Source organism: Arachis hypogaea, chromosome 4 (assembly GCF_003086295.3).
Source record: "Arachis hypogaea cultivar Tifrunner chromosome 4, arahy.Tifrunner.gnm2.J5K5, whole genome shotgun sequence".
In the NCBI taxonomy this organism is placed as follows: domain Eukaryota; kingdom Viridiplantae; phylum Streptophyta; class Magnoliopsida; order Fabales; family Fabaceae; genus Arachis; species Arachis hypogaea.
In genome coordinates this window covers 101,379,954-101,405,850 of record NC_092039.1, presented here as the reverse complement: position 1 = coordinate 101,405,850, position 25,897 = coordinate 101,379,954, and the positions used below count along the sequence as shown (strand labels likewise).

The following is a 25,897-nucleotide window of genomic DNA, read 5'->3' as shown; positions in this document are numbered from 1 at the left end:
TCCCACCAAGCAATTTTAGTTAAAGTCCTTAAGTTGGACATGTGGTGAGCTCCTTGTCATGGTGGCTTGTGCTTGTACTGATCCAGGAATTTCCACCAATGTTTGTAATTCCAATGGTCACCGGGATCCCAAACTAGACGCATAACGCCTTTGAGCAAGTTGAAGCAAGTGACAGGGCCCCAAGAGTGTTGATTGTGGGAATGAATTCCAGGGTCCCAAACCTTGCTTTTACACCCGTCTTCTTGTGGATTACCATTGTTCCCACCGGGTGGCAAGCAATCTGAATTCTCACAGAGACATCCAAACAACCTTCTAGACCCAGTCAAGTGAGCTCTACACCAATCCTTGCACTTTAATTTGGAGCATGCAACCATACTGAACCTTGCTTGACAACTCTTACCACTAACCATCTTCCTCTTACTCTCAATGCCACAAAGAGCTCTAAGTTGACCATCCGTCTCTAGTAGCCCATATTCAAGTGGGAAAGTAAGGATTAAGGATAGGAATTTTACCCACTTGAATGTTGTATTGGATGGTGATGGTGATTTTGCAAGCTCCACTCCCTTGTGTTCTTCTTTGAATTCTTCTACCTCTTTGCAAGCATTCTCAATTTCAACCTCTTCCTCTTGGTAGCTGTCTTCTAATTCAATCTCTTCTTCATTGCTTACCAAAGGCATGGGAGTTTGTGCATCTTCCTCTTTTGCTTTTGCATCTTCCTTTTCTTCCATGTGTGAGGATGAAAAGTTCTCTAGTTCACTAGAGTATAAACTCCTTTGATTGATTTCTTCACTTTCTTCCATAGGATCTTGTATTATATCTCTTGGGAAGAAATTTGCTTGCTCCTCTTCCTGTGACTTGATTATTGCCTGCACATAGTTTTCTATATTTTTAACACTTGTCTTTATATCATGTAGGTATTCTTTCATGAGGAGCTCAAGATTTGATGGTATTTGAGATGAATAGGAAGATTGTGGCTCTTGATATGGGTAGAAGGATGATGGTTCTTGATATGGGTAGAAAGGTGGTGGTTCTTGGTACGAATATGGAGATGGTGGTTCGTGGTATGAATATGGAGGTGGTGGCTCTTAATAGTTGGAACATGGAGCATTGAAGTTTCTTTGGTTTTGACTTTGCCAACCAAAATTTGGATAGTTCCTCCATCCACCATAATATGAATTACTACTCGGGTGTGAGTAGTATCACATGTGATCTCTCTCCATTATTTTTCCTTAGCACAAAACACCAAAAAGGATTAAACGCACCATGTGGTAAACAGGAAAGCAAAGAAGACAGAACAAATTTTTTTTGAAAATATTATTTTTTTATTTTTATTATTATTATTATTTTTAGAGAAAAATTACTACGTAGACACCAAACTTAATTTCAAAAATAAAAAAATATTGGTGCTATTTATTTATATTTTTTTCAAAAATTATATATATATTTTTATTTAAATACTAAAAGGGAAAAGAAAAAAAAGGAAAAACGTAACAGGGGAGGGGGGAACGAAAGAAAAAAAAAGAAGTGTAACGAAAAAAAATGTCAACGTAAAGAAAAAAGATTTTTTTTTTGAAAATTTAAAAGCAAAATTTAATTAAAATAAAAGTTAAAATGCCTAATCTAAGCAATCAAACAACTGATAGTTGTTAATCACAGTCAATCCCCGGCAACGGCACCAAAAACTTGGTGCGGATTTTATAACCCACACTTACTAACCGGCAAGTGCACTGGGTCGTACCAAGTAATACCTTACGTGAGTAAGGGTCGATCCCACGAGGATTGATGGATTAAGCAACAGTTATTGAGTGATAAGCTTAGTTAGGCAAGCAGAAATTGGTTTTGAGATGTTCAAAAAGTTTAAGTGTAAATTCAGAATATCAAAGACAAGCAGATTAATAAGTTGGGAATAAAATATTAGAGAAAATAGTTAAGGTTTCAGAGTTATCTATTTTTCCAGATTTATTTTCTTACTAACTATTTTAATCATGCAAGATTTAATTTCATGGCAAACTATATATGACTAGACCCTAATTCCTTAGACTTTCCTAGTCTCTTCTAAAATTCATTAATTGCCAATTCCTTGGTCAATTAATTCCAATTAGAGGGTGATGATCAATTTCTAGTTTATATGCCAAAAGAATTCTAATTATCCAAAAATAAGGGGATTATATGTCACGTATCCCGTTAAATACAAACAATTAAAATTCAGTATAATATGTTTTCAAGCTGTTGTTCAAGTAAAGAGCTTTTCCAAGTTTTACAAGAACTCAATTAGAACATGGGTCATACTTCCGTTCCACCCATATTTCATAAAATGGAGAACGAAAATAATTATTGAAATATAAATCAAGACATGAATTAAATTAGAAAGATCAAACGAATAAATCCATACAAATAGACAGAGCTCCTAACCTTAGCAATGAAAGATTAGTTGCTCATGGTTCAGAGAAGAAAAATAAGGGTTCTGGTAACAATCTGGTATCCTGTCTAAATGTACAGAGTTTCTATTTATAACTAATCCTAATAAATCTAAAATCTAATTATCTAAAACTAAAAATAATATCTTTTCCTAAAAGATAAGATTTGAATTTAAATTTGAATTAATTGACAAGTCTTCAGCTGACGGGTGGGGACCACTTGCTTTGTCCATTCTGCAGCTTCTAATCTGTATTTTCTGGGCTAAAAACTGAGTCAAAATGCGGCCCAAAATCCACGCCAGCGATTTCTGTAATTTCTGCAGATCGCGCACGTCACGCGTACGCGTCAGTGACGCGTACGCGTCGCTGGTTTTCTTTGCAAGTCACGCGGACGCGTCAGTCACGCGGCCGCGTCGCTGAGCAACTCCTCAAATCACGCGTACGCGTCGGTCACGCATACGCGTCGCCATGGATACTTCCAGATCACGCGTACGCGTGAGGCACGCGTGCGCGTCGCTCCTCGCAGCCATCTTCTTTGATTCTTGTGCTGCAGAAACTCCATCAAATTCTGCCGAATGCTACCTGAAATAAATAAAATTGCACAAAACTCAAAATAGCATCCATAGTGGCTAAATTATAATTAATTCTTAATTAAACTCAATAATTTAAGTGCAAATTCACTAGGAAAAGATAAACAAGACACTCACGCATCAGCGGCGCAGAGGAAGGAGTCGTTCACGCTGAAGCTTGTGTGGCTACGGGATCGTGTCCGCCAGATGCCCTAGACAGACGATCCCGAGACCCTCCGACAGTATGCTAGGTGTTATATCATGTTACTGATCGGAGGGTATCTGATAACCGACAAGTCCAACAATCTGGTGCACCTTCGTTGGCTACCATTGCTCCGCAACTTTGCGGAGTGTAGAGCGTTTTCTTGGGGCTCGGCTGTGCTGGCCTGGACGTATCACTCTCTTTCTTTGGCGGTTCAACCGAGCGTCACAGATATCACTGGCTGCACTCCCTTGTTGATGTCCTGGATCTATCAGAGATTCCCCCAGTGGTGTCCACCAGATAGAGGCGTCTACCAGTATACGCTGGCTGCGAGGTGAGAAATGTCTTTTTTTGTATTTGAGTTAAATAATTTTGTCAAATATTTTGGTATGTTACTTAACGAACCGTATATGCTCTCTTGTGATGTGTTAGGTTGGTTGGATTGTCGCAGCAGAGCAGGGATCAGCATGAGGCCAGGGTCCTGCGTTGGAGGGTTTCGATCGACTGGCTACGGTTCGACGAGGTTAGTTGTAAAACAAGTATGTTTTTATTTTGGATAATTAGATTGATATCATATGCTTTAGTATGCTTGTTATATGGATAATTCGAGAGATTTCGTATAATAATTGTGTTTGTGTTATGTTGAAAATTTTCTTTCTTCAGTTTGAATGGAGAGTTTATGATGACTCCGCCTTGCAGGCTTTGTATCCGCCCTGGTTTAGTGAGGAGGAGGAATGGGGGACATGGTTGTCAGCCGTCCCCCTATTGTGCTTCAATATCGTCCAATTTTACCACGTTGATCGGGTGAAACGGTAGTTCAATGGAGAGCAGCAGGTACCAGGCACTTCGATAAATCTTGATAGGTGAAATTGATGTTATATTTTTACTTACTTATCTATTAAAAGATTTCAGTTATTATGACTTAAGGAAGTATTTAACACACCACCTTCATTGACAGGTACTTGACTACCACTGGTTGAGGTGAGGATGTATGGTGGTCGCTCAACCTGAATGAGTGGTACGATAGATGGCACCAGAGGTTTGAGCTCGGTTGCCGGATCACTGTGCACCACACCTTCGATACGAGGCCGACCCTGGAGTACTATGAATGAGGGCGTGGGGCTTGCCGTATTAGACACCTATCGGGGCAAGAGGTTCTTGAGGACTCGAGGCTGGCGGAGTTGCCCCCTGACGTACAGCCCACTGCCAGCCAGCCCAGGGATGATCTCGCCCTTCCTTGGGGCGTGCCATATAGACATCGACGTGCGAGGGAGGGTAGGGATGATACTCGACGACCTGCTCGGAGGGACAAGGGCCACAGAGAGCGTCGGCCTGGCGAGCCGGTGAGGAGGGAGAAGGCCCGCCCACGACGGGTGGGGGTCAAAGTTGAGTCTGATGAGGAGGCAGAGTATGCCCACTAGGACGAGCATGGAGACATTGCACAGGACAGAGAGGCCTCACCTCCACCGCCTCCTCCTCCCCCGTCACATGGAGCTTGGCATGCATTTGGGAGCGACAGACAGCTCCATTACCTGTTCACACATGATCCTCCCATGAATCTCGAACATCAGTCGTACATGCTCGTCCCCGTAAAGTCTGAATAGTCGAAACTGGAAGACTCCATTTCCCATGGGTGTCAGCAACCTATACGCCTCCAAATTTTCCTCGCTTGTGTCCCACCGAACTTGCTCAATATCAAACTCTTCAAATCCGACAACGTCTCCACACGCTGAGTGCGAAATAATATCGGATCCTGATACTCAAATGTCACCCCCTTATCGTTATTTCTCATACGACAATTCGAAATAAAGAAGCACAACTATGAATGGATTGTTACTGGCCATTCAGCTTTGTTTTTGAGACAAAAAGGAGACAGAAAAAGGATATGAAATGTGTGTGAAGAATACCAAGAGTTACACATTATTTTATAGATGCTGCATATTTGTCTTATATATATATATATATATATATATATATATATATATATCTTGTTTACACATGTGTTAGTTTGACTTGCCATATCTCGTTTACACTTACGTGAAAAATCATCTCATTTACAGTGTAAACGAGATGTGGCAAAAAGATTTAAATCCGTCAATACTCGTAAAAATATTTATTTTGATAAATATTACATTTATTTTAATTAATAAAATAAAAAATTCTATTTCAGCTATCCGAAAATATAAGAAACTGGAAATATAATGCGTCAACGCTAGCGGTTAAGTAGGTGGATGGAAAAAATTTTGAATTAATAATTAAATTAATCTTTAAAAGATAAATTTAAAAAAATTAAAAAATTTTATTAATTAAATTAAAATTTTTAAAGATTATAAATTAATTATTTGTATTTTTTTATTATTCTATTAATAATTTTTATTAATAATTAATGATATAAAATATTTATTAATAGCATATATAATATCTAACGTTAACAAATTTGTTTATAAAATTCCGTATGCTCCATAGTTAATGACTAAGCATTCCATCAATCAATAATTAAGTAAAGAATTCCACATGCTGCAATCATGCGACTTATAATATTATGATTATCATTGCAATCCCTAATTACCAACTACTACCTAGGTCGTGGTTGATTTATTAATTATTTTGTCCTTGACATTGGTTATAAAGTTGAGAATGATTATTTTAATTTTTTTGTGGATGGTTATTTGATTGAAATAGATTTAGTTAGATACAATTAAAATATGTCAAATATTTAATTTATTGAGTATGTGGATAATTATTTTTATTTTTGAATGGATGATTATCTTTAAGTGCCGATGAGGGTCATTGTTGACGAACCAAGTGACAGCGTGAAGAACCAATCCGGTGAAGGAGAGAGTGGCGCCAGCAAAAGATGCTGGTTGCTGAGACGACAAGAAACTGATGCTTTGGTAAATATATAATAGTTGGTTAAAATTTTTGAATTATTAAATAAATTTCTGGACTAAATTTTCAGCTGTTGTTTACGTTATTCAAATTCTCCGTTATCTATGTGGCAGAACCGTCATATTTACCGTGATTTAAGATATTCTAATATTTTTAATTATTAATCTCAATCATAAAATTATACAATTGTTAAAATTACTAGAACAACTAATACTATAATACATGTCAAATGCTTTCTAAGATATTACTCATATAGAGATATTAATCAGAGAGAATTTTTATGCGAATGATGATGGTTCATATATTAAAATATTATGTCAAACAATTTAATCAAATCAAAATGTTTAACCACTCTCATATCAATATATTTTTATGTTAAAAAAGTTACAGTATATTAAATATAGAATTACAATATAATTGTAGAACTAGACCTTCACTTCCATAAATAAATAAAAAGAAAAAAAAAGCACAAAGATATTTAGCAAACCGTTCTAGACCAGAAACATGCAATAGATTCACATTAGACGGAAACACAAGACTACTGAAGCTACCAAGCAACAACAAAAAAGTTGATGCATGATGATTTTGATTATTTATCAAGAGAGAATGAATTTACACAAAACCACTGCAAGAAATTTATGCAACTAACAAAAGCAAGTTCCGTACAGGTAAGAGTTGACAAAATCCAACAAAATTGGTAAAAGAGGGTCATTCCAGCAAATGTGATAATGGATTGAATCTGAAGTTTTCACTGAGGATTTGGTGGGCGGCTGTTGGCTGCAGAGACCCTGGAACCCCATTCAAGCAACTCTTTGCTTGTGTCATCTTTGTGAACAATCACTTCAATGAAGCATAAACAATCTTTCTTTGGTCCAGTTGCTGTAGCAATTGCTTCTATGAGCTCCTCTTCACAGAACACCTACAATAAAATCATGCATCGGTGGATAAATTTGGTGTATTATAATATACACTAACACTATCATTAAAAATTTCTCTAAAGAGAATCTGCCACATTTGCAACAAAACTCACCTTGGCAGTCCAGCAGTTTCCTTCACCATTGTGGATTGCATCAATCAACCCAGTGTAGTTCCAGTTCTTGATCACATTGTAAGGCCCATCATGAATTTCAACCTCAATTGTGTATCCACCATTGTTGATCAGGAAGATTATGGTCTTTTGCCCGCATCGCAGCATCGTTGATACATCCTGTGCAGTTACCTGCAAAGGATTTTGAAGAAAATCAAAATCAGTTCGTGCGTTGGTTTCATCAGAAGACTGTGAGGAATATTATAAAAGAAAAACATCAAGACAGACCTGAAAGCTTCCATCACCAATGCAAGCAATCACTCGCTTCTCGGGGACAGCCTGTGCATAACCAAGAGTTGCACCAACTGACCATCCGATGGACCCATATTGCATTTGGAACTCATACCTGTTAACAAAAATTTGTTATCAACCCAATCGACGAGGAGACCAAAACAATTGGAATCACATTCACTTAGCTACTTACCCACATCCCTTGGGAAGTTTCAGCTTCTGGCAGTTGAACCATGAATCACCTGTCTCAGCAATGATGGCCGTTTCACTGGAAATCAACTTCTGAATGTGTTGGAACAATACATTAACCCTCAAAGGTTCTTTTGGTGCAGCCTTCAAAGGTTGCCCTTCAGGTACATAGATCCTGTGGTAGTTTTCATATGCGGTATTGTTGTGCTTGAGGCGCTTTGCGAGTGCCTTGAGGAAATCCTTCATGAGCACACACCCAAATGCAGGGCCATTCGCAATCACAACTCGGTCAGGTTGCAAAATGATTGCCTTCTCTTTCTTGAGAAGAAGGGAATACCCCACGGAGCTGTAGTCATTGAAAATGGGACCAGCAAACAAGTATGCATCAGCAGACTCCACAATCTCGGCACAGAATGCAGTACTCACAGCACCCCAATAGGTTCCAATGAAATGTGGATGGTGCTCGGGGACTAGCCCTTTGGCTGATGGCATCACGGCAAGAGCATAGCCACAGGCATTGGCGAGCTCAACGAATGCTTCACATGCATTCGCCACTCTCAGCTTGGGACCACCCACCAATACCGGTTTCACTGCCTTGTTAAGGAATTCAGCAGTTGCTTCCACTGCTGCCTCCAATCCTAACTGATTACTCAATCTGCAAAACACGCCAAACAAAACAGGGATCAGATAAGATTAATCACCATTAGATTCTTCATAAACCAATTCATGATTAACGAGAACAAAGGAAATTAGAAATTACTTGGGGGACAACGAAAATGGAACAGGCTCGCGACTGAAGGTGGGGTGAGGAATACCGGATAGGTTACAGCCAATGCTTATGTAGACAGGCTTACTTTCTTTCAATGAGGTTGAGATTGCTGTATCAATCAGTTCATGAGCATCATCCAAGTTATTCACCACAGCCTATAAAAAAAGAATGACCAAAATCCATTTAGAACACAACTCAACAAAAGTTTGCAGCACAATCAGATAAATCCACTGAAAGCTAAAAATCAATGTGGTGGTATAAAGACTCACATAATATGAAAAATCACCACAATAACCAAATATGCAAAAATTCACATAATGCCAAAGCCCGTCATAGGAATATTCCAAAATTATTCACCAAATCTATCACCATACCAACCATTCTGTCCAATCACCAGAACCCGTCAACTTCACATCCAACACCAAAACCAGCAAATAAAGAAAGCAATCATTTAAATTAAATTTAAAAAAAAAAAAGGATGGCTCCTCCCATCATCAGCATCAACATGTCTTTGTGAATACGTGAATATGATAAAGCAAGATATGAATTAAAAGTTTAGTCAAAACTGTTTAGTCTCAACCTCACATCGTCTAATCACCCAAAAAACCTCCATAAAAAATAAAAAACCAGCAACAAACCCATGTCCAACTCCGATGAATAATCACAACAGCAAAACACCCCAGATTTCAAACTTCATGAATCATCCCCATAACAAAAAATATTTAAATAATAATAAAATAACTAAGGGAATCTTTAAAAAAATAAAAGTTACATAGAAAAAACACCAAAAAACTAAACCTTGCAATACATTCCAACTGAACCGATCAACTTCGAGCTTCAAAAAACCGAGTATAGAAATGGTACCTGGAAGCAAGTGACAGTTTGAAAGCACCTCAACTCTTGTGAAAAATCGGGTAAACCAATTGTATGATGAAGAATCCTGTTAGTTCCATAGTCATTAGAGTTGGGACCACCAACTATGCATATCAATGGTAAGTTCTCACTGTAAGCTCCAGCTATGGCGTTCAGCACACTAAGACCTCCAACAGTGAACGTCACAACGCACGCGCCAACTCCACGCGACCGCGCGTAGCCATCAGCCGCGTACCCTGCGTTGAGCTCGTTGCAGCAACCAATAAGGTTGAGGCCTGGCTCCGCTATGAGGTGGTCGAGGAGAGTGAGGTTGAAGTCACCGGGGACGGAGAAGACGTCAGTGACGCCGATCTGGACGAGGCGGCGGGCTAGGTGGCGGCCGAGTGTGGCCTCCGATGAGCAGATGGCGGTGGAGGGGACGGAGGTGGAGTTGTTGTTGGCGCAAGAGATGATGTCGTTGCTTGGGGGCTTGTGTGAGTCGACGGATCCAATCTTTGTGTCCATGGCGGCGGTGGAAGACGGTGGCGGTTTGGGGAGGTGGAGTGAGAGTTTGAAGGAGAATGAAAATGAGAGAATGATTGGTTGTTTTGAACTCTGAAGTATTTCTTTCTTTTTTTTGTGGTTTGAATTCTTGGTGAGAGTGTGGTTTAAGGAGGGGGGTTTTATATGTAGAACTAAGAAGGGTGGTGGGTTTGTGATGGTGAGTGAAGAAGAGTGGGAGAGTGGTGGTGGTAATAAAACAGAAAGAGGAGATACAGGGTGCTGGTTTTTGGTTTTTAGTTATGTGCTGCCCCTGTTTGGTACATTGGTCTTGGCGGTGGTCTACTCTCGTCTACAACTTTCATGAGTTTTGATTTTTTTTTTTTTTCAATAATGATAGTAATCTAAATAAGTTAATTTAATATAATAAAAATGAGTTATAATTAAATATTATTTTAAATTTTATTATTTAATTTGATTAAATTTGATTCATAAAATGATTTAGATGTATAATATTAATTTTTTTACACAAAAATATTAATTATATAAATGTTTAATTATTTTGTTGGTCCTTATAGTTTTAAAAAAAAATTATTAGGTTTTTATTTTTTTTAATTGAATTTTTGTACTAAATTTTTTTAATTTACACTTTTTTTTATTTGGATCTCTGCATTAATTTTTTTTAGTTAAGTTCTTATACAATTAAGTTAATTACGATCAAAAGGAACTTAATTGAAAAAAAATTGATGCAAGAACCCAATTAAAAAAAAGTATATGAATCTAATTGAAAATTTTATGAAACTATATGGACTAACAAAATAATTAAACCTTATATAAATATAAATATTTTTTATAGAATAATATTACACATCAAAATTTTTTTATGAATCAAGTCTAACCAAATTAAATAATAAAATTTTGAATAATGTTAAGTATAACTAATTTTTATTATGTTAAACTAATTTGATTAGATTTAGTTAACAAAAGAATTTAAATGTGTAATATTATTCTTGAGTGATTAATTTTAATATATATTTATCATAATTATTTTTATTATAAATTTTTATCAATATAGATTTATATATAATTATATTTATATAAAATTAATAATTAAAAATTATTAATTTAATAATTTTAATTATTAATTTTATATAAATATAATTATATATAAATTTTTGTTATTTTGATCTCTCTCACTTTCTTTCTTTCTTCGTCCCATACAAATTTAGAAAAATTATTTTGAAATAATTAGTGTGGAGAATTGGACTTATTCCTTTTTTTAGTTATTCTCTTTATAAAATCTTTATTATATTATTTGAAACATACATGGTATCCGACAATGTACTATTACTTGGAATAACAGGAGGTATGTGTAGAAATATCTAAAGACGGAACGACATTGGGACCAAAATTTAGCCGTCAAAGTAGAGATGGGGATGGAGATAAAAATCTCCTTTTAAGCTCATATTTACTAAACACCTCATTTAGAAAGGAGATCGAAATTAAAAAATAAAGACTGAGAAATTAAAATTAAAATAAAAATAAAAATTGAATTAAATGTTTATATTATATTTAACATAAAATATATAAAATTAAATTATATTTTAATATTATATTTAATTTACAATAAATATTAAAATTAAAGAAATAAATTTAAAATTTAAAATATTTAAAAAATAAATTAAATCTCTATATTTATGTTTCAATATTTTTACAAAAAAAAATATAAAATTTTAACCTTTATTCTAAAAAGTCTTAGTTTTATGTGTTTTCATTTTTTTAGTACGGAAAAAATTAAATTATATTTTAAAACTAAAATTTTAGTATTAGTTTTTAATTCCTAAACACAATATTTAATTCTATTCTTTCAATCTCAATCTTAATTTCAAAAACAAACACATCTTAAAAAAATTTAAAAATAGGAATAAAACTCTATATATTAATTAATTTGATGTGAATTTTTATGTATTTTTTGGTTTCTCACAGTATCCCCAATCCGACAGGTTAAAAACTAATTCGTCGCGGTACTGAACTTCATTTAAGGATTTGCCGCCAATAAATTACTACACGGACAAGGCGGGATTGAATTTTTTTTATTAGTTGTTCTAAATGAAACCATATTTTAGGAAATTAATATTTAAATTTAAATTAATTTTTAAAATTATATTTGTGGCTTAATTTAGTTTTTATATTTTTTAATTCATTTAATTTAATCTCTTAATTTAACATTTATGATTCGTATTAGTCTCTAGCTAATTCTATTTCTATCACAAAATTATTATCGATAATTCGATATGTTGAGATGTACTCATGGCTACTCCATAAAACTCTCTAATGGTTATCTAATATAATTATTGAAACTTTTTACTTCAATGAATTCTCCAAAAAGTCTTTAAATCTCTCAAGTAAAATTATGATTAGAGTATTAACTGCATTGTAGAGTGTAAATTGAGATAAAAAAAAATTCAATCGTTATCTAAAAAGTCCATCTCAGCACCCATTAATAGTTATGTGACAAAAACAAGATAAAAAACTTTGTCACAAATATTAAGTTGGAGGATAAAATTAAGTAAATCAAACTTTTGAATTTCAAATTAAAACGTTAATATAATTTTAGGGACTAATTTAAATATTATCTCATATTTTAATAACAACAATTTTTATGATAAATATTCTAATACTATAAATTTAAAATGTATTTCAAATGAAAATTGTACAACATCTATAATACTTATTTTATTTTTAAAGGTATAATGCATTCTTTGTTTTAAATTTGATAATTATTTAACATTTATATTTAATTTGTAATATGTTATTATATGTAATAACATGATTGAAAAATATTAATTTTATTTTATCTTAATATATTATATTTTTCGTTTTTTTAGAATAACCTCATAAAAATCGATGGAATTACATATTTGGTGGAAATTGAAGATGGAGAGAAAAAATTTTCAGAAGTTCAGGAATGTAGATCTGGAGAAGTTTGAGAGTGAAGAGTGGGAATTGTCTCATGACTCATGCCTTCATTCTCCAACACATTGTCATCTCCTAATAACTAATATCATAGAAAGTATCTTCAGTTATTTTTGTACATTGAAAAATGTTAAGTAAATAATTGATTTTTTTATAATTACACTGAAACATATTTTTTCATTTTTATATAATTATCATGAATAATTGTTAAATTTGGATGTTTATATAACATTTTGTTACCTATATGACTTTCTGCATATTATTTTAAAATATTTGTCAACTAATTTGGTTTAAATTAAATACTAAAGTGTGAGTCTCGTGTTATTTAAATTATTGGATTCTGACTTATTCTCACTTATAATAATATAATTGAATAAAATATTAAATTTGGTTAATGAATGTAATTGTTATTGATAACAAATTTTAAATTTATTATTAATAAATGCTGCAATTAATTTTTCAGATTTTACAAATTAAATTGGTTTCTCAAATTTTTATTAAAAAATAGATTTTTTGAATTAATTAATTAATTTGCATCACCTTAGTTCGGGATATGTTCTCCAACTTCAAGTAGTTTGATTCATGTTGATAGTGGCAAAAGATGAAAAAATGGTATCAAAATGAAATAGGCTAGGATTACTTTGATTCCCTAAAAATTTAAACGATCAATTTAATTCACACAAAAAATTGAAAGAAAGAAAAAAGTTATTCATTCATATTTTATACAATAAGAAGGATGCTGATAATTGATAATTCCATCACCATAAAGAAATCTTAATTCTGATGTTTTAAAAAGTTCTTGTTGACCAAGTTCTGTAATATTTTATAATACATGTGGACACATAATATGGTATGTGTTCGGCAAAGATCACAAGAGGGAGGAGACGAGAGATATCTGTTGAATGCCACTTGGAGGTTTGCTTTCAATGGCATTGTTACATTTGTTTCCCCTTTACCTAACTGCTGAATTTAGAGGGCGAAAGTGAAGTTGGATTTTGGTGAGAAATGAAACTAAACATTCTTTTCTTTTCAATGGCAAATTGGCAAGAAACCATATGTCCTCAGAATCACAAACTTTGGTGTGTCGGTCTAATTTGAGAAAGTTTTGAAACTCCTTGTAAAGGTAAGAATGCAAGATGTTAATGTTAGTTTTTTTTTTCCTTAAATAAATAAAAAACAATTGTTTTAAAAAAAATGAAAGAGTATTATTTACTAAGATTTTTTTTGCCTCAAATGTAGTTCGCCTTTTAATTCGGCAAAATTGTCCCTAATAAACAAAATTAGAAGTCGATTCTTATTTTTTAAAAATACGATAAAAACACAAAATAATATTTGTGTAATAAAAAGTGTCATCTATTTTTACTGAATATTTATAATAAATTTTTTTATTCATATTGTGTATTGTTAATCCATGACATGCAGAATAAAATTTTTTAATGTTATTAAACATCTCATTTCAAGAGAGTATGTAGACAAAAAACGTTTAAATTTTAAATAGAATTAAATATAACAATTTATTTTGATCTAATATTATTTCTCTATCACAATAAATTAATAACAACCACGTTCTATACATTTTAGAAATAAAAAGAATGAGAAAAAGGAGTGAAAAAAAAATAAAGAAAGTAAGATTTGGAGATTTTTATTTAAATTAAATAAATATATAATTACGAAAATACATAAAATATGAAGTAATTACTTAAATGTGTAACTTTACATATTTTGGATGTTGAGAGGTAAGATAAAAAAAGGGTAAAAAATTTAAATAAACTAAAGAGAGATCTTTATTACCTAAATCAGCCAAAACAAGAAACTTTTCAGCAATCCACCAAGTAGCAAATATATATAATTCGAATCAACATGATTCGAACTCCAAATGCAAGTAATTTGAAACAACTTGATTCGAATGACGTTTAAGACAAATTGCATGTAATTCGAATCAAGTAGATTCGAATTAGTGAAGCATAAATCGAATCAAGTCAATTCGAACTAGTAGGCAAACGTGACTAGAGGGAGTTCGAATCATATTGATTCGAATTACTCATTGTTGGTGTCAAACGGAAATTCGAATTAACTTGATTCGAATTACTAGTAAGTTGCCTATATAAGGAGTTCGAACCAAGCTCATTCGAATCAGTTTCACTTCCTCATACCCCACCAAATCCCAAAGAAAATGACGTAGAATCTGTTTGACAAAGACTCAAGAGGCAGATTAACGCGATGGGAGACGATCCGGGAAGGCTGTATCGTTTGGATGGAGTCGCTCACATCGCTGGGGTGATCAACGACGAGGTTAGTGGTTTTTAATAGTGGTATATGTTTAGTTGTTTTTAATAGTGGTAAATGTTTAGTGGTTTTTGTTGTTACTATATTTTAGTGGTTTATTAAAGTGAAATTGGTAGTGGTTTATTAAAGTGGTATTGCTAGTGGTTTATATAAGTGGTTTTGCATGCGGTTTTGTATAGTGATTTTCTATGTGGTTTTGTTGATAGTTTTTGTTAGCGGTTTACGTAGGTGGTTATGGTAGTTGTTAATTTGAAATTAATTAATTAAAGTATAGGATTTTTTAAGTGTAAAAATTAATTAAAATTTCAGATTTAAGACTAGTTTTTAATTTGTTCTAATCATGCGGTCCTTTTATTTCGCAGCCCCGGCGCTGCATATCGAGTATGCAGCGGCAGCAGGGAATGCGACTGGATGAGCGGTACGTTCCGTACTTGCAGATGGCCGGATTATACCATCTTGCGAGACTGAACGACAGATGGTTCCGATTAGACGAGCCACTTGTGAGTGCATTCGTCGAGCGGTGGCGTCCAGAGACGCACACTTTCCATATGCCGTTCGGAGAGTGCACGATCCCACTTCAGGACGTGGCGTACCAGTTGGGGTTGCCAGTGGACGGACATTACGTCAGTGGTTGCCTGACGGATTTCCATGTATACATACAAGGTAGTCGGTCAACTTGGCAGTGGTTCCAGGAGTTGCTGGGTGTGTTACCCCCCCGAGCCAAATTCAAAAGTTCGCAGTGAACTGCAGCTGGTTCCAGGAGACCTTCGGAGAGTGCCCCGAGGGGGCAGACGAGGAGACAGTTAGGTGCTTTGCCCGTGCCTATATCATGATGTTGTTGGGCACTCAGCTTTTTGCCGATAAGTCCGGCAATCGTATTCACATCAGATGGCTATCGTACGTGGCTAGGCTTGAGGATATGGGTGGCTACAGTTGGGGGTTGGCCGCGCTTGCACCGGTGTATGTGCCGAGTGGCCAACAGACACGTCGTGAAGTTAGCTGGGCTGTTACAGTTACTTCAGTCCTGGATATTTTGGCGTTTTCCTAGATTTCGGCCTGATGGGTTTGATACGTTTAGCTGGCCCCTGGCATCCAGGTACGACTATCTCATTATATTATGTTTAATTAATCTATGAATTTAAGTTATCGCCTGTAATTGTTATTCTACCGCGTTACACTAATGATTGACTTCATAAATTAACGGCCTTTTCATGTGGTCAGGTTACAATCCTGGGGTTAGCGAGAAGGGACCTCGGGTTCAGATGACCCGGCTGAGGATTGACATGTTACAGCCTAGGGATGTGAGTATGCTAAGCACCCATGTTTAGTCAATGTAATTTTAGACTTCCATAAATAGATCTTCTAATGTATTGGGGATTCTTTTTTCAGTTTATCTGGATGCCATATAGCAGACCAGAGGTCGTTCAGGTGGTCCATCCGGAGGTGTTCGAGCCTCGTCATACGGCTTTATGGCATTCCGTTATCTCGCTGATATATTTTGCCGTGGTTGAGTGGCACCAGGTTGATCGGGTGTTACCACAGTTTGGAGGAGTACAGGCTTGCCCCCGTCCTGCCCTGAACATCGACTTCTTGATGTCGAAGGATGGTAGAGGAGGTGATCGTTGGTTTCCGTCCCAGTTACACCACTGGCATCTTCACTAGGAGACACGTGTGGAGCACGTCCTTCGGTTTGACGTTGTGCCGGACCCGGGGCCATCACATGACTTCTTGGACTGGTGGCGTCAGCACGGAAAGAGATTTTTGTCACTGGAGATGTTCTTAGGAGATCCTAGAGACATTCCTATTCCAGTTGAGGCTACACAGAGGGGTGTCAGAACAGTTCCCAACATGGACATAGTTGACGACGTTTTCGATAGGCAACGGGTTGACAGGAGAGCTCGTGTAGGGACACGGCGTAGCAATCGGGAGTAGAGGTGGCTTGACCATGCTATCGAGGAGGGTGAGCAGGCAGGGAGGGATCGTAGACGAGGACGGCGTTGTGGCGGCCGACGGAGAGGGGCTGCAGCGCACCATATCGGGGGTGATCATGGTGACGATGCCATTGCGGGGGGTGCTGCTCATGGTGGTGTTATACCCGATGCTGGCAGAGCTGCTGGAGAGTTACATGGGTCAGTTATGGGAGATACTTCGGGTCATGTTGACGCTGGACTGGGGGAGGGGCCTCTCGGAGATTACTTTGTTGGTGTTCCTGACGACGATCATCCACTACATGAGAGTACACCATGGGTCAGTCCGGGCACCATGTATTCAGACTTTCTTGCCGGTGATGGTCTTGATGCCGACTACGGTGGGGACCACTTCCTTGACGAGATCACTGCCATCATGTAGGAGGATGAGGCTGTCCGTCGAATTGGCCAGACTTCGGGGTCACAGGCACATTTAGATGTAGATCTGAATGAGCCTCCATCCGTACCTCAGACTGAGCATTTTGCTCTGGGCGGTACACCACCATCAGCAGCTTGTGCTGGATCACAGTCAGTTGTCGGGCCTTCTTCATCCCGGTCGTTACATATCCAGCCTACCAGACTTGCCCAGCCACCCCAGGATGATGAGGAGGATGACATAGAGGATGAGGAGCCGCTGATCCGGAGAGGTCACAGGACACGGGTTCCTCGACGTTGCTTCACGGGATCGCATCTTTTTAGATGATTTGTGTAGTGTCTTGTTTGTTAGTTCATTGTTGGTGTCTATTGCTACATACTTATGTTTATGTATTTCAGTTATCACTGTTATATGTACTAGTCATTTACTTCATCAGATGATGTCTGTATGTTTATTAGTGGTTATATTGTATCAGGTACTATGAGAACTATGTTACTTTGCTTATTTATATTAGTTCCGTTACATACCTTGCAAAATACGTTAATTTAGAGAATCCTTTTTAATGTTTATGCTACGTACTTTTTGAGAGCAACTCACGTTCATCACATATATACATAGCCCTGGAACACACTAATTCGAAACAACCAAAGTTGAAGTATATATAGATAATTCGAATCAGGTTAATTCGAACTTCAACAATGAGTAATTCGAATCAATATGATTCGAACTCCCTCTAGTCATGTTTGCCTACTAGTTTGAATCGACTTGATTCGATTTATGCTTCACTAATTCGAATCTACTTGATTCAAATTACATGCAATTTGTCTTAAACGTAATTCGAATCAAGTTGTTTCGAATTACTTGCATTTGGAGTTTGAATCATGTTGATTCGAATTATATATATTTGCTACTTGGTGGATTGCTGAAAAATTTCTTGTTTTGGCTGATTTAGGTAATAAAGATCTCTCTTTGGTTTATTTAGGTTTTTTACCCATAAAAAATGTGCATATTTCGACGTTTGAGACACTGTTCTGTGACCGGACGACACCGTGACATATCCTGGGTGCATCTAGGATATGTTTTACATGGGAGATCGGATACTGAACATCTAAGATATGTTTAAATTTAGAAGGGAGTCTCAACACCCGAGATACGTGTAACATGCCTAATTTGGGCCTCAACATCCGAGATATAGTCAAACGTGTAATTTGGCTCTCAACACTTAAGATATGTGTATTATGGTTTAGGAGGCGCCCAAGATATTTTGGAGAATTACTCTATTTTTTTGCTCTTCTTTCCGTTTTATTCTCATGGAGAATAATCATTTTTTTGTGGTTTTTCCTAATGGGATAGTAAAACACGGTGATGAAGGAATGCTTTTCGAGTCTGATTTAACTGTGATGTTGCGCACTAACCGGGTTGATACCCTACATCCGCTAAAGACAGGTCATATTGAACAATACAGGGGAATATGTACCAAAGAGGTTGGGTGGGTTGCATATAGATTTATGCACGCGCTTCCAAGCAGTGGATTTACCAACAGGTTATTTTGGATTGACGGAGATCGGCATGTGAGGGTAATGTTTGATGTACATGCACGGCTAATGCCACAACATGTGATGGAGTGGTATGATGTGGTGTGTGACGCGGTTGTTTGTGGTAGGCCATCTCCTTCGAGTGCTGAAGTTGTCCCGCTGGATGCAACACGATCCACTGCGCCTAACCTCGTGATAGTGCCGACAAGGAAGACAGTTAGGGCGATTCAACTTATGTTTCCGAATTCGAGTCGTCTAGTGATACTTCTTCCTCTGATGAGTATGTGTTGGAGACTTTCACTAGTAGTGGTGCTCGGTTTCTCTTGCCTCCCCCTTTGCCAATTCCTCGATTATTAGAAGTTCCTAGTCATTATCACACTTTGAATTTGGACGCAATGCAGTTGGACTTTCAATGCCGATGAAGGGGATGATTACAACGGATGGTGGGATAGAATTCTGAGTTAACCATAAGTTCAGGAACCATGATGTAGTTCTGATGGCGGTGAAAAATTATAATATTCAAAGGCATGAGGAGTATAGAGTTTTGGAGTTAGATAGGCTTAAATACCACTGTCATTGTAAGCAATTCACCAAGGGTTATCGATAGAGTCTTTGTGTGGCACTATGTCAAAACTTGAAATATTGGTATATTTTACGATTTATTTTGGATGAATTAAAGTCTATTACGTTAATTATGTGTTGTACTGAACATTGACATCCACAAGTAATTTGTAGAGAGGTGCGTAGGCTCGGTAGAGCATACACTTGTTTGGCACCAATCATGTCTCCGGACCATGCTCAATTGGATAGTAGTTTGATTTTCAAAGTCGTGTTACCTATAATAAAGACTGATCTATCAATGTCTATCCTGGTATTGCAAAGTGCGGTGCATCAGAGTTACCATTTCAAGCCATCATACCGAAAGGTGTGGATGACAAAGCAGAAAGCGATTGCTCAGATTTATGGTAACTGGGAAGAGTCGTACAACAAGATACCCGACCTCTTACAAGCTTTGCAGGAATGCCTCCCAAGCATGATTCACGACTGTATTGCTGTTTCTTATTACAACAGAGTCATAGTTGACGGAGAGTAGAACCAATTTGATAGGGTCTTTTAGGCATTCACTCCATGCATTGAGGCGTTTAAGTATTGCAAGCTTTTTGTATTTGTGGACGAGATACACTTGTACGAAAAGTACGGGGGCGTGCTGTTAATTGCTGTGGCTCAAGGTGGTAATAACAAAATTCTGTCCATAGCTTTCGCATTAGTCAAATCTGAGACAACTGAGTCATGGTCGTTTTTTCTTTCGAATCTGAGACAGCTGTTACTCTGCAGCCTGAAATTCTTATCATATCAAATAGATCATAAGCTATTTGCGCTGGTCTAAATGTACCTCACAGTGGATGGCATCCTCCCTCGGCATATCATGCATACTACATCTAGCACATGGTTTTAAACTTCAATTCACGGTTCAAATCAGCCGAGGATAAGAGATATCGTATAAATGCAGCGTATAGTCCAAACAATGAGGGTTGCAATTGGTAATTGGATACTTTGGGTACATTATCCCGTGAGATGTTGGATTGGCCTCTTTGTTTTAGGAAGGATTTATGACTTCAACATTGTGATGAAGGTCGTCGATATGGTTAGAAATCTAACTCTACATGACTACTGCCACCAAGTGAGGTACTCCTGTGTCGAACGAAAGTCAGGTGGCCATTGATGGTAACTAAGTGTTGTAGCTGGTAACGGCCCCTGAATAAATCTTACCACTGACAGTGCACGTTAGGCCACCAGAGTCATCTCCTCCCGTCGTCTTGAAAAAATACTCGTCGATGTTCACCGAATCTGCTGACCTGTGCTACTGTCCCCCGAACTGTCTCTTTACTCTGTCAACATGATGAAACTCTACAAAGTGAAAGTATACGAGAGGACAACAGCCCTCCATGTATATATCTTTACGTCACTCATAAGCCAGTCGGCCATAATCTGACGTAATTGGAGATCCTCATATAGTATCCATCAAAACTGTGCACATTGTGTTAAAGAACAATAATTAGGAACGGTATATCAATGCATGATTTAATGTAAAAACCAAAAAATATCGTACATAGTCAAATGTGTGGGTATCGATGCGACAACATAGAGTCTGGATTCTACCATTATTGCGATTTCGACTTTGTTCCCCTAGTCCTGCCAACCTATGCTGAATAAAAATATTTCAAACAGAAATTAATTAGTTACAATAAGGGATAAGTATGATTTTGGTCCCCAACGTAGGGGTTGAAAATTTTTTTCGTCCCTCACCATTTTTTGCTCTAAAATGCTCCCTAAAGTTTCAGTTTGTTTGAAAATCGTCCTTCGGACGAAAATACCCTTCTCCCTTCACCCCAAAATCAACCACCACCACCCCAAAATCAACAACCACCACCACCACCACCAGAACAGAAGCCCAACCAGAACCACCACCACCACCACCAGTATCATCATGGTCATCATCATCATCAGAACTTTCCCCAAAATCAACCAAAATCAACCAAAAGCTCAAGCTGAACAAGAACCCACCACCACCACCATTATCATCATGTTCATCATCATCATCAACATCAGAAAATCAAAATCAAGCAACATGAATAATCAACAAATTCAGCAACAATAATATTCCAAATTCAAATTTCAACAACAACAATATTCCACAACAAATTTCACAAAAAATCCAAAAATTTCACAAAAAATCCAGTTCACAGAAATGGTGGTGGTGCGGTGGTGTAGGGCAGCAGAATGGCGGGGCGACGAAGAAGAAGAAGAAGAAGAAGAAGAAGAAGAAGAAGAAGAAGAAGAAGAAGAAGAAGAAGAAGAAGAAGAAATGGTGGTGGTGCGGTGGTACAGGGTGGCAGGGCGGCGGGAAGAAGAAGAAGAAGAAGAAGAAGAAGAAGAAGAAGAAGAAGAAGAAGAAGAAGAAGAAATGGTGGTGGTGCGGTGGTGCAGGGCGGCAGAGCGGCGGGGCGAAGAAGAAGAAGAAGGAGAAATGGTGGTGGTGCGGTGGTGCAGGGCGGCAGGGCGGCGGGAAGAAGAAGAAGAAGAAAAAAAAGAAGAAAAAAAAGAAGAAGAAGAATAAATGGTGGTCGTGCGGTGGTGTAGGGCGGCAGGGCGGCGGGGTGGTGGGGCGGTGGTGCAGCAGCGGTCCCCCTTCTCTCCCCCTCCTCCCTCCTCCTCCCCTCATCCCCTTTTCTGCGCCCCATTCTCTGCGCCCCCCCTTTTCTTTCTCTCCCCACCCCTCTTCCTGTATCCCTTTCTTTTTTCTTTATTTATTTATTTATTTTATATTTATTTTATTTTATAATTTTTTAATAAATGGTAATTTGGTAATAAAAAATAAAATTAGTAAAAAGGACGATTTTAAAACAAACTGAAACCTTGGGGACCATTTTGGAGCGAAAAAAAGGCGATGGGCGAAATAAATTTTTAGCCCCTACGTTGGGGACCAAAATCATACTTATCCCTTACAATAATTAAGACGTATCCAATGCATGGTTCTGAAAACCGGACCGGACCGGCCGGTTCAACCAAAAAAATTGGGAACCGGTTACCTAATCGGTCCGGGTAACCTTAAAAACCGAACGGCAAAGAACCGGTGGAAAAACCAGTCAAACCAGCGGTTAACCAGCAAACTGGAAGAACCGTCCGGTTTTTTGGTAGTTTAGGGGTTTGGAAATTCAGATGCCAAACGACGTTGTTTTGGCTATTTTAAAAAAAAATAGAAAGGCGTACGCGTTAACCTATTGCCAATCTCCCCTTTCTTCCCTAACCCTAGTCAGCCACCAATCAGCCGATCTCCCCTTTCTTCTCCCCTCACCCACCAAGGCCACCATTGCCACCGCCCACCAAGCTCCAGATTCCAAAGCGCTCCTCATTCGCCACCCAGCAGTGCTCCTCATTTGCCACCCAAACCAATCCACAACAGCCGCGACCACCACCGCGTTGAGCCTGCCTCCTCATCGCCGAACGTTGCCGAGCTCGCCGAGCCCGCCTCCTCATTCTCTGGTAAGACTGATTTTCTCGTCTTCTTGATTTTGAACATGCTTCCTTCTGAATTCTGAGCTCACCTGTTCTGTTTGAAAAAAAAAATAACAGGGCATTTGAGTTAAAAAATAACATATGAATCCAGTTAAATATGCTTCAGGTTCAATCTGTTTTTCAAGTCGTGTTAAGTCTCAAACACTTTTATTACCCTTTTAATCTGTTTGCTGCTTCTAAATATGTTCTGATCTTGATTTTTGTTTTTGATTTTCTATGCTGCATGTTCTGTTTGCTGCTTCTGTTTGCTGCTTCATGAATATGTTTTGATCTTGATTTTTGTTTTTGATTCTCTATGCTGCCTGTTCTGTTTGCTGCTTCTGTTTGCTGCTTCATGAATATTTTGTTGCTTCTGAATGGAAATAGTTTTAAATTTTTATTTTACCTGAATCAGTTGATTTCTGTGACTGTCAAGCTGTATGAAGTTGATCTATGCTGCCTGTTCTGTTTGCTGGAAATAGTTTTTGATTCTCTATGCTGCCTGTTCTGTTTGCTGCTTCATGAATATTTTTTATGCTTCTGAATGGAAATAGTTTTAAATTTTTATTTTACCTGAATCAGTTGATTTCTGTGACTATAAAGCTGCATGAAGTTGATCTATGCTGCCTGTTCTGTTTGCTGGAAATAGATTTTGATTCTCTATGCTGCCTGTTCTGTTTGTTGCTTCATTATTTTCATGGTTTTCTGAAGTTGATTTCTTGTCTTTGATTTTCTGATTGTTATAGATGGAACAATCACAAAGTAACCCACAGCCACAAGATAATGCTGTTCAAAATTCTCAAACTGGTTCATCCAGAGGTAAATCTGATCCAGCTTGGCAGTATTTTACAGTGAAGTATGACAAAAATAACAAGGCTCAATATACATGTATTTTCTGCTTGAATACTTACAATGGAGGGGGGATATATAGAATGAAATATCATTTTGCAAAAATCCCTGGACAAATTAAAGTTTGTAACAAAGTAACTAAAGATGTTGAACTTCAATTCAAAAGGCTTTTGGAGGAAAACAAAAAAATAAGGCAAAAATTTACATCTGATTGTTATGATGTGGAAAGTGAAACTCAAGTGGAAGAAGAGGGTGAAGTGCTTAATCCTGTACAACCTCCGGCTCCTGCAACAATGGGAGACAAAGGAAAGAGAAGAGCGATTGCTGCTACTTCAATTGGAAGTGATTTTAAGGAAAGGACTACACCAGGCTCTCAACCAGCTTTGAAAAGTATCTTGGCCAGTAAACAAGTTAAACACAAGGTTAAGTTGGGGCTTGCAAGATGGATCATTGATGCACGGATTCCATTCAATGCAATTCAATCGCCTTACTTTCAACCTACCTTGGACGGCGTTGCTGCAATCGGACCTGGTTTCAAAGGACCGTCGTATGACGAAATGAGAGTTCATTTGCTGGCCGATCTTAAGAAGGAATGTCAGTTGCTTGTTGAAGGTTATAGGAGCTCGTGGAAAAGGACTGGTTGTACACTGATGGCAGATGGCTGGACTGATCAAAGGCAGCGTACGTTAATTAATTTTCTAGTTTATTGTTCTGCTGGTATGTCATTTGTTAAGTCTGTTGATACTTCTGATATGATAAAAACTGCCGATACCTTGTTTAAATTGTTTGCTGAGGTTATTGAGTGGGTTGGGTCTAGTAACATTGTGCATGTGGTTACTGATAATGCTGCGAATTATGTATCTGCTGGAAAACTCATTCATGAAAAGTATCCAAACATTTTTTGGTCTCCTTGTGCTGCTCATTGCATCAATCTTATCTTGAAAGACATAGCAAGTCTTCCTCACATAGCTGACCTTGCCTCTCGTGCTTCAAAAGTGACTGTGTTTGTTTACAATCATATGATTTTCTTGTCATGGCTTAGAAAAAGAAAAGAGTGAAAAGAAATTGTTCGACCAGGAGTAACACGTTTTGCTACTATTTTCATTACTTTGAAAAGTATATATGATCATAAAGAAGACTTGCAAACATTGGTGGTGGACAAATATTTCACTTCTCATAAATTATCCAAGAGTGTCAATGGGAAGATGGTTAGTTCAATTATCTTGGATAGTAAGTTTTGGGAGGATTGTTTTACTACTGTTATGCTTGTTGGTCCTCTAATTAAGTTATTGAGGCTTGTTGATGCTGATGAGAAACCTTCTCCGGGTATCGTGTATGCGGGCATGCAAAGAGCCAAAATTAATATCAAGACAATGTTTAGAAATAGGAAATCTGCATACACACCTTATACAAGTATCTTGAAAATGCGGTGGGATAAGCATTTGAAGCGTGACCTCCATGCAGCAGCATACTTTTTGAATCCAGATTTCTTCTATAGTGAGGGGTTTGTTGAGAAGGCAAATACCTTGAGATCTTTGCTTGATTTATTTGATATTGAAACTCTTTGCGATGACTCAGTTGCTGCAATGCAAGAGATACAGTTGTATCGAGATCGAAAAGGAAGTTTTGGAAGGGAAAGTACATTGAAAGCAATTAAGAGACTTGAACCTGGTAAGTATTTATATTTCTATGTTCAATTTACTTTGAATGTTTTTTAAATATTGAATGAGAATTGATGGTTGAATTTCATATTCGGTAGGTGAATGGTGGAGGCTACACGGTGGGAGTGCTCCTAACTTGAAAAAAATGGCAATTCGTCTTCTTCATCAAACATCTTCATCATCCGACTGCGAGAGGAACTGGAGCCTCTTTGAACAAATCCATTCAAAGAGGAGGAACCGATTAGAGCATCAAAGGCTAAGTGACATTGTTTATGTCACTTATAATCTACGCCTTCAATCTAGAATGCATTGCAAGAAGAAGAATTATGATCCAATTGACATTCAAAGCATTGACACAGTAGATTTAATTGAAAATCACAATTCTTGACAATTCCGCACAACTAACCAGCAAGTGCACTGGGTCGTCCAAGTAATACCTTACGTGAGTAAGGGTCGATCCCACGGAGATTATTGGTTTGAAGCAA

The 25,897-nt window shown here is 37.2% G+C and overlaps 3 protein-coding genes across 3 annotated transcripts; 2 read left to right on the top strand and 1 right to left on the bottom strand.

The window, feature by feature from the left end:
- Positions 1-6,402: 6,402 nt before the first annotated feature.
- Positions 6,403-10,101, bottom strand: LOC112797063 (pyruvate decarboxylase 2). The gene is made up of 6 exons (XM_025839823.2): positions 9,218-10,101; positions 8,345-8,508; positions 7,589-8,239; positions 7,393-7,510; positions 7,108-7,296; positions 6,403-6,996 (listed from the first exon to the last, which is right to left on the bottom strand). Exons 1-6 carry the CDS (start codon positions 9,728-9,730, stop codon positions 6,826-6,828), a joined length of 1,806 nt encoding a protein of 601 aa, XP_025695608.1. The 5' UTR covers positions 9,731-10,101; the 3' UTR covers positions 6,403-6,825.
- A 13,547-nt stretch (positions 10,102-23,648) lies between these two features.
- LOC112795087 (uncharacterized) lies at positions 23,649-24,809 on the top strand. The gene has a single exon (XM_025837046.1). The coding sequence runs from the start codon at positions 23,649-23,651 to the stop codon at positions 24,807-24,809; it is 1,161 nt and encodes a 386-aa protein (XP_025692831.1).
- Positions 24,810-24,956: 147 nt separating this feature from the next.
- Positions 24,957-25,800, top strand: LOC140184191 (uncharacterized). Its single transcript, XM_072234495.1, has 2 exons — positions 24,957-25,422; positions 25,511-25,800. Exons 1-2 carry the CDS (start codon positions 24,957-24,959, stop codon positions 25,798-25,800), a joined length of 756 nt encoding a protein of 251 aa, XP_072090596.1.
- The last annotated feature ends 97 nt before the right edge of the window (positions 25,801-25,897 follow it).